Genomic DNA, 16,723 nt, shown 5'->3' on the forward strand with positions numbered 1-16,723 from the left:
ATTGCATTATGGTCTATGTAGTTCCACGACGTCTGTCAAAATTTCCTCCGTGTGAAGCGCTATTAATAACAGTAACAACACAACGCTTCATCTCTATAACACGTGTATTAACGCGAAGGGTACATAAAACACTAAGTTTTTTAATTATTTTGCATTAAAACACAAACCAAAGTCATTCTATGACTACATTTCCTATGATGGGAAGGTGCTCGAAGAGGTGTATACTGGGAAATGTAGTATGTAATTAAAGAGGACAAACTACAAAACAAACGAGATTTAGATAATGCTGTCCTCACAGAAGCGACAGTCTCTCTAATTATTACACAGTAACGCGGTGTTTTCTTTTAATGTATCCCTAAGTCTCACTTTCACATTGGAAATTTGTGACACAGTAGGATGATCTTATACCGCTTGAATGGCACAATGCGAAGGGTAAGCTTTAGCAAAACAGTTCTCCCTCAACCGAGCAGACGCGTATTTATTTAAATATTTGATATTCTTAGTCAGTACTGTTGCCCAGCTTGCAATTATTTATTTGATGTGGCTACACAACATCCTGCATCACATTACAATGCTCATGCGGTAGATACGCAGTGTGTAATGAGAAAATGGGACCCAAAGTAAGGTCAAATCATAAAATAATGAAGTACACTGCCACCACGTGGACATCCATGATAATAAAAAACACCATGAGAGGAATGGAAATAAACACACTTCAAGTGGTTTTCTGTCTACATTTTATTGATTCAAGCTTCATGTGACATTTATAAAATTCTATTACTAAAAAAACAAATATACAATTAAAGGGTTAAAATCCCCTGGATTGTAACAAATGGGTTGAAATCCAAAATTGTACACAAAAATCTAGTGTATCATTTGGAGTTCATTTAAAGTTAATATATTCAGTGATACTAGGACCTTTCCATTTGTGCTCCACCTCATTAAAATCAAAACTGATACATGTGTGGTGCATCATAACTTTGGAATTTTGGATGCTTCTCAAACGAAATATATTCATGATTTGTACAGTTTACTGCATCTGATTTTATACAAGCCCAATTCCTTTAGGTAATTTCAAGCATGTCAGGAGCTGGCCAGCTTACATTTGTTCAAATAAAGACAGAACCAGCATACCAGTTGAAAAAGATTCCAGAATTTCATACAAGCACGCACGCAGAGTCATTCACATTCAAGTTGAATGGTACGAGCCCTATGCTTTCCACCAGTTCTGAGGTATATTATTTACAAGGCTGCCATGCTGGTACATTCTGAAAATACAAAATCAGTTATTAAACAATATGTCTATGCAGCTCTGCACTGTGTTGTAAGCACACTGCGGTGAAACAGACTTGTGTTGTTGTGTAAATAACAATACAACATGCTGACAAACTATAAAATAAAGAAAAAGAAATTTCCCAACTGTGCATGTAAATGTGCCTCTGAAAGATCAGTCCTTATCCAACTTATCCAGCAAATAAGTCATAAAGCACGAACTGGGGTCAAATCCACCTGCAGTTTTTTCTGGAGGTAAAACACGATGAATCAGTCTTCAAAAATCCACAGGATATTTACCCCAGAAAGGCCGAGATTCACTCTCCTGAAGAAAAAATAGTCAAATGGTTAATTCAGAATTCAATCGTCACTTTGTGTGAATTGAAATTCTACTGAAACAGGCTGATTTTCTATAGACTTCTAGCATAAAAATACTCACCCCAGCATCCCTGACTCCTTTGTCTTAATGACATAGAGGAACATTAGGATGGTGTGGAACAGGTTATTCCTGCCCTATAAAAAATTCAAAATGGGTAGAAATTAGTAAAAAGACAAGGCGTTTTTCCTGTTATGACTTAAGATGACAATCCTGGACGCTTATGCTGTCACCTTTGGAAGACTGTATATGTGTCCCTGGTAAATGAGCTGGTAATGAGGGGGAGTGGTGCCACTTTGGTGGATGCAGAAGAGATTCTCCTTGGTTACATCTAGGAGTTATAACAAACAGTGACACTGAAACATCATGAAGAAGTCAAACATGAAAACTAAAATTCTATTTGGCCGTTGCCAGCATTTTATATGTTTTGACGCACATACCAGGTTTGTCTGGAGTGTGGCTGAAGTGCTGTGAAGTGAAAGTTTTTCCATCTGGGTACTTTGGGTGTGGGGGCAGTCTGGAGTCCAAGTATGTACAGAACACATGCATAAGGATCTGAAAAGATATATAACAGACAGCAACTTGACTATGAGGATAGTTGAGATATACAGCCTGATGAGCAAAGCCACCAAGACTGTTACAAGACCTACAGTGAAGGTTTAGTAGATACTAGCCTTATAAGTACTACATGTGTTTGAACAGTTTTATAAATGTTTATATAAGGGCCGGCTCCTTGTCTTCTCGTGAAAAACAGACAAACCTATTGTTTTTATATGTTTAGTTAAATTCTGTGACAAAGAACATTAAAAGTTTCTATTATGATACTTTTCCCTACCTAATTACATCTCATTTTACTAAGCATAATATTCTTAGTGTCCCTCAGAAAATGATCTGAAGCTTTGGTTTTTAAGCTGTAGTTCAAAGATAGCATTTAGTGTTTTTGGCAATGTTTTTACACATGACCCGGCTGTACGGTGTCTCGCTGTAGTGTTTAAACTTACAGCACAGTCAGTAGGAAGGTCCGTGTCCCACTTCCTGTTCTTTAGATCACCACCACCATTCCAACGGAACGAGCTCATGCAGCCGCTGTGAGCCAGTTCTGAGGGGACAGAAAATGTTAGATTTTTCTTTCAACTTACATGCATAATTCACATTAAAAATGTGTTTTAGATTTATGTACCTTTTATACGATCCACTATGTATTCTTGGTTGGGTGTAATGTCCAGGTACTGGACAATAGAATTCAAAGTGGGAATTGAGGAGGCCTTCATCACTGCTGCCTGCTTTAGACTGCTAATGCTGGCCTCTGTTAGAAAGAAGTGATAGAACTAGTAACACTTATAAAAATCTCCAAGTTGTGATTATAGTAAGAAAAAAAAAAGAAAAAATGTTTGTATACAGTAGATTATAACAGCTTTTGCTAGTATAATGTTAATCCTTGTTTGGGGTAAAAGCTTAAAAATCCAATACATGAAATTTAAACTCTTTGGATGGTTCACCTCCTATCTGGAGCTCAGGACAGCCCATCCTCCTAAGCTGGCTGTTGACAGACTCCGTTTCCTTCACCAAGGGGACCAAGATGGTGTCACTGATCCACTATTCAAGACAATCAATCAAATTAAGGATGTTTTTTTCCTAGCAGGTTTTCTTGAATAAACGTGTTCAAACACTTGCATTTCTAAGCTTTGCTGTCCAGCTATCGATGCAGTCTATCACAGGGCGACTCGTTGTGATTCTAGCCCACACCTGCAGCAAAATGACAGGAAGGGTAATTTTATACATGTAATTTCATGCAAATTATACATTCAACTCTGATTTTACATGTCTCATTTTATTATAGTACAACAACAAAACCATAAAATACTGATATACAAACCTCCTCTGCAGCCTGTTTGGAGCCCAGATCAGTCTCATCTTTGTGGGCAGATGGAGCCTGAGAGCGACAAGCTGGCTGGTAAAGGAATTTTCTCAGGCTCTGCGCATAATCTCCCACTGAGCGGTTGTAGTTCCAAAATGTTGGACTATGGTTGGGAGAGGCAGACTCTGGACTTCCTACAAAAGGGCATCAGTTAATCATTCTTGATGGTTTCAATCTACAGGCAGATATAGACATATATATGGCATTTACCCAGCTGGCTGCGATGACTCTTCTCCTCCTCTGTGCGGAGGAACCTCTCCAGGCATTTCAGATCTTCCATGTAGTCTTCTTTGCTACCTGGGGAATTAAAGACAGAGGGAGAGGTACGGTATCGAGCCCTCAGGCTAGAGCCTTCTGCTGGACCAATACTACTGGGATAGGGAGAGGAAGGTGAGGGACTATAATTCAACACCTAAAACAAAAACACAACAAACACAAAAATGAGTTCATATTTATTACTCTATTATTTATTACTCATTCAATACAATACTTTTAGCAAAATAATAACATACTTTTCCAAGCGCCACCGAGGGGGAAAAATGACCTCCTGCACTATTTGGGCTGGATGGGTTGCTAAGAGGAGGACTGTACCCAGGCACACAACTCGGAGAGAACTTTGGGCTGGTGGCGACTGGTCGAGAGGGGCTGAAACTTAGTACACTTTGGCCTTGTAGTGGGGATGACTGTGCTGGAGCTGGAGTCTCCTTTTTCTCTGGCTTCTGTGGAGGAGAAGCCTGAATGCCTGCAAGATAAAATGGTCAGCCGCCATGCTTAACATTTATCATATTCATACCTTTGTATGGATGTAATCATTAAAAATTCAGACTCACTTGTGTTTCCAAGACCCAAAAGACGATGCTGCTCAGGAGACACCGCAATGGTGGAAGGAGCCATTGTGTATTTGAAATACTTCCAGAAGTCAAAAATAGCATTGAGGCTAAAAAGTGAGGCCAATGCAAGTTCTGTAAAAAAATAAATATAAACAAAAACAGAACAAGTGTAACTTATTCAATTGTTGAAGACAGAATATTGTAGATAAGTCTTACGCTTTCATGTAGAAGAAAAGGAGATAATAAAATAAATGTACAGTAAATGTAATGCAACCTCACCAATGTACCAAATTGGCCAGTATGTGATGTTGTAGTATCTGCTCAGCAGTTTCCCTGACCTAAGCAAAAAAAAGTAACAAAGAGATCATCACAATTGCACTGAAAAGGGAAGAAAAGATGATAGATGGTTAACCAGTGAGGAACATCAACAACTTACATTTCGGTGTAAATCATGCCAGCTAGGGACACGTTGAGCACAGCCCAGGCGAGGACCACCTGTCGAGCCTGCTCCTCTCTCCTCATCCTCAGAGCCCTGTCTATTACACTGGGCATTCCCTCCTTCGGTGGTGTTAACATGGTTATATCATAAATTCAGGCTGTGAAAATAACAAAGAAAAAACGAGCACAAAACAGCACATTTAAAATCCAAAGTCTTTAAAGCAAACACATACAGCTTACAGCCATTTTGTTAGTAACTTTAGAATAACGTATCTTTACCACATCTGTTGGAACGTTAAAAAGCTGCTAGCTAAACGGCTAGTTACCTAGCTAAAGTTGGTTAGTCTACATACGAAGCAAAATTTGCAGGGAATGCCTTCGATTTATAATTTAGTTGTCTACTTTCAAGCAAAAATACAAAGAAACAAATACATATAAATGCATTTAATTGAAATGAGAAAAATTCATACCACGCTGGACTGAATGACAACTGAGGCGCTGCATAGTTTGTACTTAACCGGAAGTTGTAACACTTCTTCCGTTTTAGGCGAAACTAAATAATAAAAGCTCATTTAATTTGAAATAAACTACACGGACCGGAAACAGTGCCGAAAATCTTATACTGTCAAGAAACAGAGCAACAAATTTAATGGCACAAAGTTCAGCAACATAAAATAAATAAATAAATAAAATAAATAATTGGCTCACGCACTTTTGGCTTAACTGTGTCATAAATATAAATATACAGTATGTTTAAGCTCAGTGTGCACAGTAGTCTGAAATAAAGGTTCACTCTATCTTCAAACCTTACGAGCCACTAACATTCAAACTTCTCGTCTTATAGCAGTTATTAGCCATTGACATAATAATGTTAATTTGCATTTAGTCCTAAATAGACTGAAATCTTTATGACCACGTGGTGGCACTGTCTGTTTAGTTCATTTTAACAATCAGTCATCAGCTGTAGTTCATATGTAAATGTTGTTTATTAAAACCATATGCAAAAAATAGGATGGAGTTATGACATGATTTAAACATTTGGCCAACATAATGAGGAAAATAATATTAATGCCAGGTGTCTTTGTTCTATTCACAAACACTTTAAATGAAAGAAACATTAGAAAATCTTGCTTATAATAAAGAAAGGCCACAGTACAGGCCATTTAGCAGTTAGACATGACCAGGGCAAATCACCAAGACATTATATTAGAAAACTTAACTGTCAATGATGAACATTAGGCCTTCACACAAAATTATTGGCTTAGCTTATTGGAGTCAACAATGGACGTAATTGGTTACCATATATAGACCCCATCTACCAACTATTCAAAGACCTCAGTAAAAGCAAAAATAGCTTTAGAGAAGTCAGATCTTTACCAGCTGGCTTGTGATATAGAAAGAAATTCACCGTTTCAAATGTCAGCAAGTGAAAAAAATGAGTTCTACATTTTCATTGTGTAAAATTTGGCAATTAAATTCACTGATTACGTGAGATGTTAAAAACTTAAAGATATTTGGCAAAAATAATAGAGGTAAACGTCAGTATCTTAGTAAAGGAAATAAATAGGACATCTTATGAGGCACGGTGTTGTTAATGAGGGGCTGACAGGACGTTATATATCTAAACCACAGTCTTCATTATTGGCCGAATCGACCAGTCTCTCTCCTCCTCTTCTGCCCCTGTTGTCATCCTCCTCCCCCTCTTCTTCCTCTTCCTCCTCATCAACATCCCTCTCCTTGCGGGCTGCTCTTTCCATCTTGGGCCCTTTGCATATCTTCAGGTGACGGGTGAGGTGGTATTTGGTGAGGAAAGCTTTGCGGCATTTTTCACAGACAAAGTCTCTTCGGCCCTCATGGGAGTTCATGTGCTTCTTCAGGTGGTTGGTCTTAAGGAAGTGTTTGTTGCATTTTGGACACTGTATTCTGCGTTCGCTGTGTTTGGATAAAGCAACAGTATTACAATCAAGTGACAGCATATATATTTCACAGTAAAACAGGTGTTTAACCCTTCAAACTGCTCATGCAGAACATAGTGAAAATGTTACATACTGCGTGTGAGAGAACATGTGCTGTTTCAGGTCATGTTTCCTGATGAAGGCTCGATCGCAGAGGTCACATTTGAGTTTCTCTGCCCCAGTATGGATGAGCATATGAGACGCCACATGGGACTTCTGTGTGAAGGACTTCTCACACACTGTGCATCGATAGTTCTTCTGACCTGAGTATGAGATGAGGAAAACAGGGAAATAATTTAAAAGCATAAGCATACAGACATGTAAAATCTATATCTTTAAGAAACTTTTACTACACTTGATATGATACTTGTATATTACATTTTTTATGTGGATGATTAGGATGACAGAGGAAAAAATGTAAGGGTTCATGTGATTCGTCTCATAGATAGCTGTAGTTACCTGTGTGAATCTTGAGGTGCATCCTGAGGTTGCTGGGATCGCTGAAAGCCTTACTACAGTATTCACACTTGTGGGGTTTCATCCCCACATGTCCCATGAAGTGAAGATTGAGCTTAGTGGACGTAATGAAAGCACGCGAGCACATGTTGCACTTGAACTTCTTCTCGCGCACGTGGCCCTGACCTTTTGCTCTCCCTGTACTATTAGAGTTTCCACTGCTGCTGTTCTCACTGCTTGTCTGTCCTGCAGCATGAGTGTGAGAGGGCCATGGTGAGGAGGAGGAGCTCGAGGTCCCGTTGGTTAGCTTTTCTTCTTGGTGGCTGTGCTGCTGTTGCTGTTCTTGTTGCTGCTGCTGCTGCTGTTGTTGTTGTTGTTGTTGCTGCTGCTGTTGCTGTTGCTGCTGCTGCTGCTGAGAGTGCTCCTGCTGTGATGGGCTGTGGCTGTGTGGAGGTTGGTTATGGCTGTGGTTGCTGTTATGGCTGCCAAGATGAGACTTGAGCTCAGAGAAAGAGGAGCATTCTTTGCCACATTGGCAGATTTGACCCTCAGGCACCCGAGGAACACCTTTTGAGGAACATCAGTTCATTGATTATTAGATTCTGATGTCAGCAGAGATGCTTCTTTTAATACTGGAGATGTGGCAATATATGTTCATCTCACCCATTAGCCTGCAGTAGTCTCTGCTGTAATAAAAAAGCAGCTCCTGGTCTGGGTGAATCTCCATGCTTGTACAAAAGAACAATTTACCATTGGCAGGGTATGCTACCAGGTTCTGCTCGTCACGGGTCCTAAATACACAAATACACATATTAAGGATGCACATAATATTTAAAATGGAAAATCCATTAAATATCAAGTCTTGGCCACAGTTATTGGTGTTTTAAAAAAATAACACAAATAAAACAAATTAACAATTTGCTGGAAGACATTTGATCTTCCACAGACACCTCCCTGATGACTTTTCAGGCCTTCAATACAGCCACGTTCAACTCAGTCTTTTAATGCAGTCTCTCACTTTACTCATACTCTTTTTGATGTAATCCTACTAAAATAATGTTTACACTTACTTGGCAATGATGTTGAACCCATCACATGAATGTCATTAAAGAACACTGTGGATAATAAAAACTGTCCAAATGCTCACGTTTCCTCCTCAGAACATGACCCATAAACCTTACCTTGCTTTGCGGACAAACATCATCCAGTTGCATTCATTCTCATCTGTTGTAACGATGCAAAACTCCAACACATTGTTGTGGTACATCTGAGATGAAGGCAATAGGTTGGCTTTTATTATATGCAGTTGTGCACTGCATATGGCAATTAATGCAACCAAAGCCACTGAACAGACCTTCCATATTTGAGGTGTGTCCTTCTCTGGCCAGTCAGAGAGGTCCACATTGCTACAGTGTTGACCAACCATTGGCCCAAAGCAGGTTCTTGGAGGAATAACATCCCGTGCAAAAACTCCTAAAATGGGAAGGAGCAATATAATATCAGGCTATAAGATAGAGGCTCATGTTTAGCCTTTGTTGTTTTTTCTTTTACCAAGAGGTTCATCAGCCACGGAGATGCGCAAGCAAAGTGGACGTGGCAGAGACAAGCGAGCCCGACTTTGGATGGGTGCATCGGGGATGAAGGTGACTGGACCATGCTCAGGACAGTCTGAGGTATATGAGCGCTCACATAGTGTGCACCCTGAATGAACAGAAGATTGATTATTAGAGCGTGAAATAGGTAGTCCTAAAAATTATCTTCATTATACTTAAAGACTGAAGGAACTATTACTGTTGTACTCACAGATGGTGTAGGCAGTGACCATGTTCTCCTTGTTGGAGGTAGAATCCTCTAGCTGCAAGGTGGAATTGACCAGCACAAGGTTGCTTTCTGGACCAAGTGACACCTCTGCAGTGATAGGGGACACATTTACTGCCTCTAACCCCATTCCAGAATGTCCATGGAGAGACACTGGCTCCAGCTGACCCTGACTGGACATGGAGCCAGTTAGAACCACACTGACAACTCCTGAATTCAGCTCCCCATTTGAGTGGAGCTGCTCTCCAAGTCCTGCTCCTCCTCCGCCATTGTTGCCCACCCGACTCCCGATATGATCTGGCTCCATCACTACCGGCAGCTCAAGTACAGGAGGCCCATGGAGAGGCATGACACCACCAGATGAGTCCACACCAGTGAGGCCTTCATGGGGCTGAGGCTGCCTGCCCCCTCCGAGCTGTTGCTGGGTGTCAGACACTGCGACCACCCCAACTCCATCCATAGAGGCCAGTTCCTCTCCCATCCGGTCAGGAGTCATAGGGCTACTGACACGTGACTCCATGGCCAATCCTGTTGAGTCCAATTCATGAGCTCCGGTTTGGTGGAGGTCTCCCTGGCCATCAACCTGTCTGGAATCCATAGGAACAAGGCCCTGCTCTAGGGGGCCTCCAGGGCCACTGTAGGGATCCAGACCTGAAGAATTGTTGCTGGCCACTGACAGAGTCCCATCCATGTTAAGAGTGCTGGGGTGAATGTACTGAGGAGGTGGACGGTCTGCCAGATAGGAAAGGATGCCTAGACAGCAAAAACAGGTAAATTAAGTACTGCAGTTTGTCTCATGTGCAACAGTAAAAAAATTGAAAAATGCTTAAGTTTCCATACTGCTAGTTTATAAAACAAACACGAACTTACCTGGCAATATGTGCCGAAAGTAGCTGCTCTCTAAGTGGGGGTATGGTGGGGGTGGCAAGGAATAATTCCGCTCTGGCAGACTGCACATCACCCCTCTGTCACTTAATGGACCCATGGGGAGCATCAGCGAAAGAGCAGAAGGAAGAGAGCCCAACGAAGGACCAAGGCTTGGAATGGCAACGGGCATGCCTGCAGTTCATCAATATTAGAAATGTGCAAAGATGTATAAACAAAGCTAAGCATGCTGCTGATGCTCTGTAAGTAAAATCACACCTGGAGTGGGAATGGGGTTGTGCGTCGGGGAGGTGGGCAAACCCAAGTGGCTGGCACTCACTGAGGGCACACTCAGCTGGTCCATGCCCACAGGACTTAGGTTCATGTCATTCATCCTGGATCAAACAACAATTCAACAGACACTAAGAAACACGGCTTTGCTTGATTTCTAGGCTACATGAACATCGTCTCCTACATGTGATCAGAACATTATTATCGTAGATACGTTATATGCCAATATTCATCACACAGCACAGCAGGTAACGACTTGGCCACATTAGCTTACCTGAATTCAACAGCTGATACCCATCAGTACATAACCGTATAGCGTGGAACGGGTATTTAATGTTTAACTCCCTGTAAAATAAAACTAGTATAAACCCAACTTGAGCTAAGACTCTGATACAAATAATTAAACAGATAAAACAACAGTTACAGCTAATTTATAAGGGCTGGTTTGTAGCTAACGCAGCGAAAACACCAAGCACTGTTACCACACTGCTAGCTTAGCATTAACTACAATCGTTAAAACAGAAAATACTTCTAGTTTTTAAAGTGGGTTAAAGCGCAAGAATACCTCATTAAGATCGAAGTTGTTGGATCATTGCAATTACACTAGTTATCCCAGTAAACGGACGCCGTAGAAACAACAACATAACAGCACAATACGTCCCTGAACGGGGCCATGACAGCATACTGCTTCGCGCATGCGCCACTGCGAGGGGGCGTGGAGATGGTTGAACTGGTTGTATAAATAAACAATCAAGTGATGCTCTATGGGGACCAAACACTTTTACAGCAGTCGTCGATCGTAACGGTTTCTGACCCAGTGTGAGCTGACAACATGCAGTTTAACTGGCAGCTACAGTAGCGTGCGTTCATGTTTATGGTACTGTGCTATACTCTAATGTAAAACTAAAAAAAAACATTTTCCTTGTAACAGACATGATTGTTGGTGGGACGTCTACTGAATGTTAAGGTAAAAACGCACTAATTATTATGGTACATGTGTATTCAGTAAATTGATGAACTGTATGTAGTAAAGTGAAATAAGGAAGAAGTTGATATAAACAAATGAACTGATTAGTGTTACAACATTGTTCTGCTCTCAGCATGTTATTGAGCAGGCGTTACATCCTCAGTAGAAGCATTTTTACTATTTTACCAAATAGTCACAATCTCAGTGGAACTTAAACAGGAAGTAATAAAAAGAAAAGTATATGGTTAACATTAAAAAATTTATTTATTGAAGCTTGTATCAGAACAATATCCATGAAACTGATTCTTGATGTCTCGCCTTGACTGTCTTCTGCTCAGATGGAGGTCAACATTGAGCTGAAGAGCTTCCAAAGCCAGCAGCACAGAGGAGGCAGTGATCCAGTCACTTCCTCTATGTGGTTGGAATCCGGAGGCTCCTCTTCGTCTGCACTGGAGGTTGGAGGAATCGAAGAGGTGCAGGCTGCAAGAAGCATTATTAACAGATGTATTGTTAACATATGCCTCTACATTGTCAGTTTATGATTATCACCACTTTATGTCACTATGTAAATTACTGCTCAGGCGACGAGTTACTGCACTGAGCCTCCGAAACACAAATAATGACGTCTCTATGGGTCCTATGGTCATCATCTGGTCTCTGTTGTCAAGGAAACCTTGGATGAACTTCTCCAGCCTCCACAGCTGCACCTGTCATCAGAAGACTGCCCCTACACTCCATCAGCTCTGGTATTCCTTGACTGATGGCTCAGAATTTACCTAAGAAAAAAGGGAGAGAGAAAGATAAAAGGATATTTTGATTACAATGTGTTTAAAAACAAACGAAAATCAAGACACCACACTCCTTCAGCTCATGAAAAAAAAATTGACACATGGCAGAGTAAGTCTCATGACGCCACTGCATTGTAAAAGTTTCCAGAGAATCTATGGACTAAAAAAAATTCTAGCCATAGTCTTGCTCAGACATGCTATATCCAGTGGGGAAAATAAAAACAGGAGCACCAAAAACCACCTCAAACTAACTAAAAACATGAGATAAAACAGCAAAAAATCCAGAAAGTCTCCTACATTTAATAAAAACATGAAACAGTCTCCTTCAACCCACAAAACGGGCACTGATCAGAAACACTAGGATTCAGCACAAAAATAAAAGCATTGCATAGCAACTGCACCGTGCAAAATCAGTGTTTCTTGTAAAAACAAAACACTTCGAGCAGCATTGCTCATTTCTTGGCCTCTGTGGCTCCATTTCCATTCAAACTTGTCCATAACAAACAGTGTCCATACTAAAATAAAACAAAAGGACACTAAAACCAGTAAATAAGTTAAATAAAGGTGCAAACCTGTGCGGTCTTAATCATCATTGCTAAGATGACGTTTCACCTTCAGAACCAATTTTTTTTCAGTCTGTATATTTCCTGGTCTGTGAGACCAGACTCGTCTCTGTTCCTCATATGGCTTCTTGCTGATGCGTAACAACCTTTTTTTTCTGCCAGGAACGACTTTAACATCTTTGCTGAATATACCTTTTTTCCTGACTGCTGTCAGTTGTTTCACAGTGGATACGTCGCTACCGTCTGACATGCCGTCATCACTGTCACTGACGTCTGACAGCGGCGGCTCTTTAGCCACCTTGCTGTCTGCACAAACTTCCCCCACCTTTGCTTCACTTATCATGCTTCTAGTGTTGATTCTCCTTTTACCCAGAGGACAGTGCCGTCTTCTATCCACCTGCCAAAGGAGCAACACTTAGGCAAGTCTGTGTTTTCAGTGTTCTTCCATTTTGATTTGATGAGTTGCTTTCTGATTGTTTCTATGAATGTCATTGTCATTAGACAGTTATAATAAAAGGGCCTTTTCTTTACTGAAGCTCATCCTTACCTTCTGCTGGCTGCTGCAAATCTCCACCTCCCCTCATCCTGTAGATCGACGTGGACCCTAAACTTGTGTGTCCTTTTGTTCATGACCATGAATCTTATGAGCTGCAGGACCAAACGCTGAGAACCGAAGGAGACGGAGGAGAGATGGTCAGATTTAAAGAGAACAGGAAGTAAAGCGGAAGCTGCTGCTGTGATGTGGGGTTTTTGACATTTAGAATGAGAAATGTGCTGTTACTTACGTCGACAGGGTCAAAGACGACCAGTTCAGTTCTACTGACATGTTACAACTGCAGCCACGGAAGCTCAGGCACCCGTGCAGCAGGAGACACATAAGAAGCATGTTTTAGTTGAGCTTCTTGGATAGATCACGTCCAGAAATTACTAATAACCCAGAACCAGGCTCAGGTGGAGGAGAGAAAACAGCCACGTGTTATTTATGTAGTTATTGATCAGTCTGATCACAAGAATTACACTGAACCATGAAACTCGTGTAGAATAACTTTAGCTTCATATTTCACACTGTGTCTAACAAATGTTGAAACACTTCCAGAAGAGAAACTTTTGCAGCATTTTTTTAAACGTCTGTCAGAGAGCAAGCACGGTGCAGGACCCTGGAGAAGTCCAACTCGAGACCTCCCACTCGACTCAGCGTGGATCTTTTGAAGCGGAAGTGTCGTCAAGCAGAATCTCGAGCGCGTTCCGAATCACGTGACCAATGAGCGCGAGAGGCGTCGATACGTCACGTGACTGCCGAGCGGTTTATCTGCAGTTTGAACGGACGGTTGTTTTAATACTTCAGAGCTTTATAAACGTGGCAAGCGGTCAGAAGATGGTAGATGATCTATAAGATAGACAAGTTTCACATTACATATATCGGTAATGTATTTATGACAAATTCAAAGTGTAATTAAAGACTAAAACTACATTTTGACAAGTCGCAATTCCAATATGATATCTTTATTAGTCAGACATCAGTGTCGTGCAAACGGCTCTTCTCTTCAGCTGGAGAGGTGGTGAGAATGTGATTAAAGTCATGTTCTGTGGAAAAATAAAATGAAATAAAGGTCTTTGATTTAACAAACTGACAAACATGTCTCCTCAATGTAGTAATAAACATAATTGCAGAAGAACAAATACAGCTCTAATAACATCGGACATGACAACGTCACATGATGTGAGTCAAACATTGTCGGCATTGACTCCGTTCTCGGCCTTACTTCATTTAGCTGCAGGTTCAGGGCCTTGTGCGCGTGGCGCCCTCTGCTGGCAGCGGGTAGCTGGAGAACTGTGGCAACTGAGACGACGATAGGACCGCATAGGACGATAGGAGAAGTTGTCACCCGTGTCTATGGAGGCTCAATGCTATAAGTAATCGCCTGAGCAGTAATTTACCTGAGTAGTAAAGTGGTGATAAGCTTCACATCACAAAGTTAACAACACATCTGTTTGTGATGTTTCTTCTAGCTTCCTGCAGCTCTTTGCTCCCTCCAGCCTCCGGTCCAGACAGAGGGGAGCCTCCCAGTCCTAACCACATAGAGGAAGTGTCTTTGTCACTGCTTTCTCTGTGCTGCTGGGTTTGGGAGACTCTTCACATAATCAGCGGTGTTGGCCTCCATCTCTAAACAGAAGACAGTCGAGACGAGTGATTTTCATCAATAATTTGAAACAAATTGTAATAAATACGTTCCATGTTAAACATCATTTGTATTTGTATTTCTTCATGTTTTACTGTGAGATTCTAAATATGTTTGTTAAAACAGTAAAAATAATGACCTATTACTTATGACGTAACACTTTCATGAAGCGCTAAATAACAGACCGAGATCAGAATTGTGTTGTAACACTAATCAGGTGGTTTATTTGTCCATAGGAACTTCTTCCTTACTTCACTTTACTACATACATCAACTTATTGAATACATGTGATAATTAGGGAGTCTGCAACAATAATGATGTACAGTAACTGCATGTTGCGTCCACACTGGTTCGTGACAATCTCCAGTTCCTGACTTCATCTCTAGGAAAAGGAGACAAGCTGATCTAAGATCAGTGGGAGAAGTAAAACACTATCACAGCCTGATGATTTCACACAGGAGAGCCTTCAATGTCCATGTGCAGATGTTCATCACAGACCTTCTTGAAACGCAAGCGCTGCTTGTTTGACCTCTCTGAACCTCTATGCTTTAAAAACTTTGTTGAAATATGCTTTAGTAACATGTAACCTACATCAGGTAGTGGACGGTGCAAACGGCTGTCGGCCGTACAGACTTGTGTCAGCGTGTTGCATTTCTGTGAGCTACTCCCAACTGGACGGTAACATCAGGAGATTCTGGGCACATCTGTGCAGCAGGTTAGTCACATGACGCTGACTTGAAATGCTGTATGCATGAACTAATGAACAAGGAAATACTAGTGACGGTCTGGCGTTAGGAACCAAAGCCATTTTATTGAATACCAAAGTTGACAACTAATACTGTTTTTTAGCATTAGATGCCACTTTCAACTACTAACAAGTCCTACATTATACAGTGAACGTGCACAACCATTGTTAGATGGGAAGTTTATTGTATATTAGATATTTCTTTTGCAGATTTCCATGATTACACCTTGTAATGACAACACAAAGTAGCGTTGATAGTGAGTGAGTTTTTTGGGCTCTAGCTATATTATTGATAAATTTAAAAAATAAATGACGGATGAACGAATGGCGATTCACTGGACCGCACTCTTTTACTCTGAGCACCAAACACATAGTTCGCTATCCGAACACAGCTGTCCAGGGCCGCGAAGTTCCAATAAAACCGCTCTCAGATAAAACGTCTTTGTCAAAACAGCCCTAAACAATTTCAACACCTTCCATTAACATTCAGTTCAAATTTAAGTCCACGTTAAAATGCCGGTGCGTGGTACAGTAGCCACGGAAACACATTTGCAGGAATAAACAGGAAATTAAGAAAAAGATTGACTTGGTTTCTGACCAATCGGAGCTAACAATGCCGTATAATTGGAATTGGTGTCGCAGACCCGAGATCTCATTGGTTATCGCAACTGACCTTTGCTCTTTACGTACAGAGCACAGCAGCGTGCTCTGCCGATTCTCAATGCGTCAGGCACATTTCATTGAGCCTGCTGAAATATATTTGGATAAAACTATACAATAACATACTACATTTGGAGCGGCGAAACCAAGCGGATACATGACACGAAGCAAAACGGGGGACAACAAATTCTGACTATGTTTATGCTAGCAGAGAACGCTTAGCTGCCTCTGATGGACGGCCGCCACTGCGGGCAGTAATGGAAGACTTCCTGGCCGCTGTTCGACGCCTGCGTCACCCTCGCGTTCGCACGCGCGTCCGTGCACGCGCGCCAAAACCATGGTAACCGGCGATAAGTTAATAAAAGAAGTGCAGCCAAGCGATTTTACACATTTGTCTCAGGACTTGGAGACATCGACAGCAAAACAACACATTTGATACATTTTGGATATTTTGCAGCAGCAATGGAGCGCCATTTGCCGTGGGCCATTTGGAAGCTCTGGAGACGTTTTAAACGTTGGAGACGCCGACGGAGACAGCGGTGGCAGCCGGTGGCGGAAGGTAAGCTGCTCCTCCTAGTGTCTTAGTGACTGTGTACAGTGTG

At 41.3% G+C, this 16,723-nt stretch overlaps 2 protein-coding genes and 3 long non-coding RNA genes across 9 annotated transcripts; 2 read left to right on the forward strand and 3 right to left on the reverse strand.

Moving 5' to 3' along the window:
- Window positions 1–720: 720 nt before the first annotated feature.
- On the reverse strand, window positions 721–5,657 carry tmem209 (transmembrane protein 209). The gene is made up of 15 exons (XM_029162775.2): window positions 5,305–5,657; window positions 4,833–4,992; window positions 4,676–4,734; window positions 4,397–4,528; window positions 4,079–4,308; window positions 3,777–3,978; window positions 3,525–3,700; window positions 3,323–3,394; window positions 3,148–3,244; window positions 2,829–2,954; window positions 2,650–2,747; window positions 2,089–2,203; window positions 1,882–1,979; window positions 1,712–1,785; window positions 721–1,597 (listed from the first exon to the last, which is right to left on the reverse strand). The coding sequence occupies exons 2-15, from the start codon at window positions 4,970–4,972 to the stop codon at window positions 1,543–1,545; spliced, it is 1,674 nt and encodes a 557-aa protein (XP_029018608.1). The 5' UTR covers window positions 4,973–4,992; window positions 5,305–5,657; the 3' UTR covers window positions 721–1,542.
- A 144-nt stretch (window positions 5,658–5,801) lies between these two features.
- prdm4 (PR domain containing 4) lies at window positions 5,802–10,923 on the reverse strand. Of its 2 annotated transcripts, XM_029162774.3 has the most exons (12): window positions 10,784–10,923; window positions 10,493–10,563; window positions 10,207–10,322; window positions 9,934–10,122; window positions 9,049–9,816; window positions 8,797–8,946; window positions 8,600–8,718; window positions 8,427–8,512; window positions 7,909–8,036; window positions 7,249–7,812; window positions 6,884–7,052; window positions 5,802–6,766 (listed from the first exon to the last, which is right to left on the reverse strand). In XM_029162774.3, the coding sequence occupies exons 3-12, from the start codon at window positions 10,319–10,321 to the stop codon at window positions 6,448–6,450; spliced, it is 2,607 nt and encodes an 868-aa protein (XP_029018607.1). In that variant the 5' UTR covers window position 10,322; window positions 10,493–10,563; window positions 10,784–10,923; the 3' UTR covers window positions 5,802–6,447. The 2 variants fall into 2 exon arrangements, with proteins under 2 accessions (XP_029018607.1, XP_029018606.1); XM_029162773.3 differs by lacking the exon at window positions 10,493–10,563.
- LOC114862459 (uncharacterized) lies at window positions 10,922–13,066 on the forward strand. Of its 2 annotated transcripts, none has more exons than XR_003786973.3 (3): window positions 10,922–11,037; window positions 11,150–11,185; window positions 11,524–13,066. It is a non-coding gene; the product is annotated as an uncharacterized LOC114862459 (long non-coding RNA). The 2 variants fall into 2 exon arrangements; XR_008695502.1 differs by having other exon boundaries at window positions 10,964–11,078.
- LOC114862458 (uncharacterized) lies at window positions 11,431–14,609 on the reverse strand. 3 transcript variants are annotated; one of them, XR_003786971.3, is made up of 7 exons: window positions 14,475–14,609; window positions 14,300–14,376; window positions 14,007–14,120; window positions 13,322–13,923; window positions 13,084–13,199; window positions 12,729–12,933; window positions 11,431–11,961 (listed from the first exon to the last, which is right to left on the reverse strand). It is a non-coding gene; the product is annotated as an uncharacterized LOC114862458 (long non-coding RNA). The 3 variants fall into 3 exon arrangements; XR_008695501.1 differs by having other exon boundaries at window positions 13,322–14,120; XR_003786972.3 differs by having other exon boundaries at window positions 12,546–12,933; window positions 13,322–14,120.
- On the forward strand, window positions 14,338–14,783 carry LOC114861948 (uncharacterized). Its single transcript, XR_003786902.2, has 2 exons — window positions 14,338–14,450; window positions 14,547–14,783. It is a non-coding gene; the product is annotated as an uncharacterized LOC114861948 (long non-coding RNA).
- The last annotated feature ends 1,940 nt before the right edge of the window (window positions 14,784–16,723 follow it).

The sequence above is a fragment of the Betta splendens genome, chromosome 9 (genome assembly GCF_900634795.4).
Source record: "Betta splendens chromosome 9, fBetSpl5.4, whole genome shotgun sequence".
In the NCBI taxonomy this organism is placed as follows: domain Eukaryota; kingdom Metazoa; phylum Chordata; class Actinopteri; order Anabantiformes; family Osphronemidae; genus Betta; species Betta splendens.

What these genes read in the sequence shown, in the direction of transcription:
- prdm4 (XM_029162773.3), bottom strand. An exon ending in CTTTCGGCACATATTGCCAG is followed by an intron (nt 9,817 to 9,933) that starts GTAAGTTCGTGT and finishes TTTGCTGTCTAG; the next exon opens with GCATCCTTTCCTATCTGGCA. An exon ending in GCACCTCAAGATTCACACAG is followed by an intron (nt 7,053 to 7,248) that starts GTAACTACAGCT and finishes TCTCATACTCAG; the next exon opens with GTCAGAAGAACTATCGATGC.
- tmem209 (XM_029162775.2), bottom strand. Translation starts at nt 4,972, where the DNA reads ATGTTAACACCACCGAAGGAGGGAATGCCCAGTGTAATAGACAGGGCT. An exon ending in CCTCGGTGGCGCTTGGAAAA is followed by an intron (nt 3,979 to 4,078) that starts GTATGTTATTAT and finishes TTTTTGTTTTAG; the next exon opens with GTGTTGAATTATAGTCCCTC. An exon ending in AAGGAGTCAGGGATGCTGGG is followed by an intron (nt 1,598 to 1,711) that starts GTGAGTATTTTT and finishes TTTTTTCTTCAG; the next exon opens with GAGAGTGAATCTCGGCCTTT.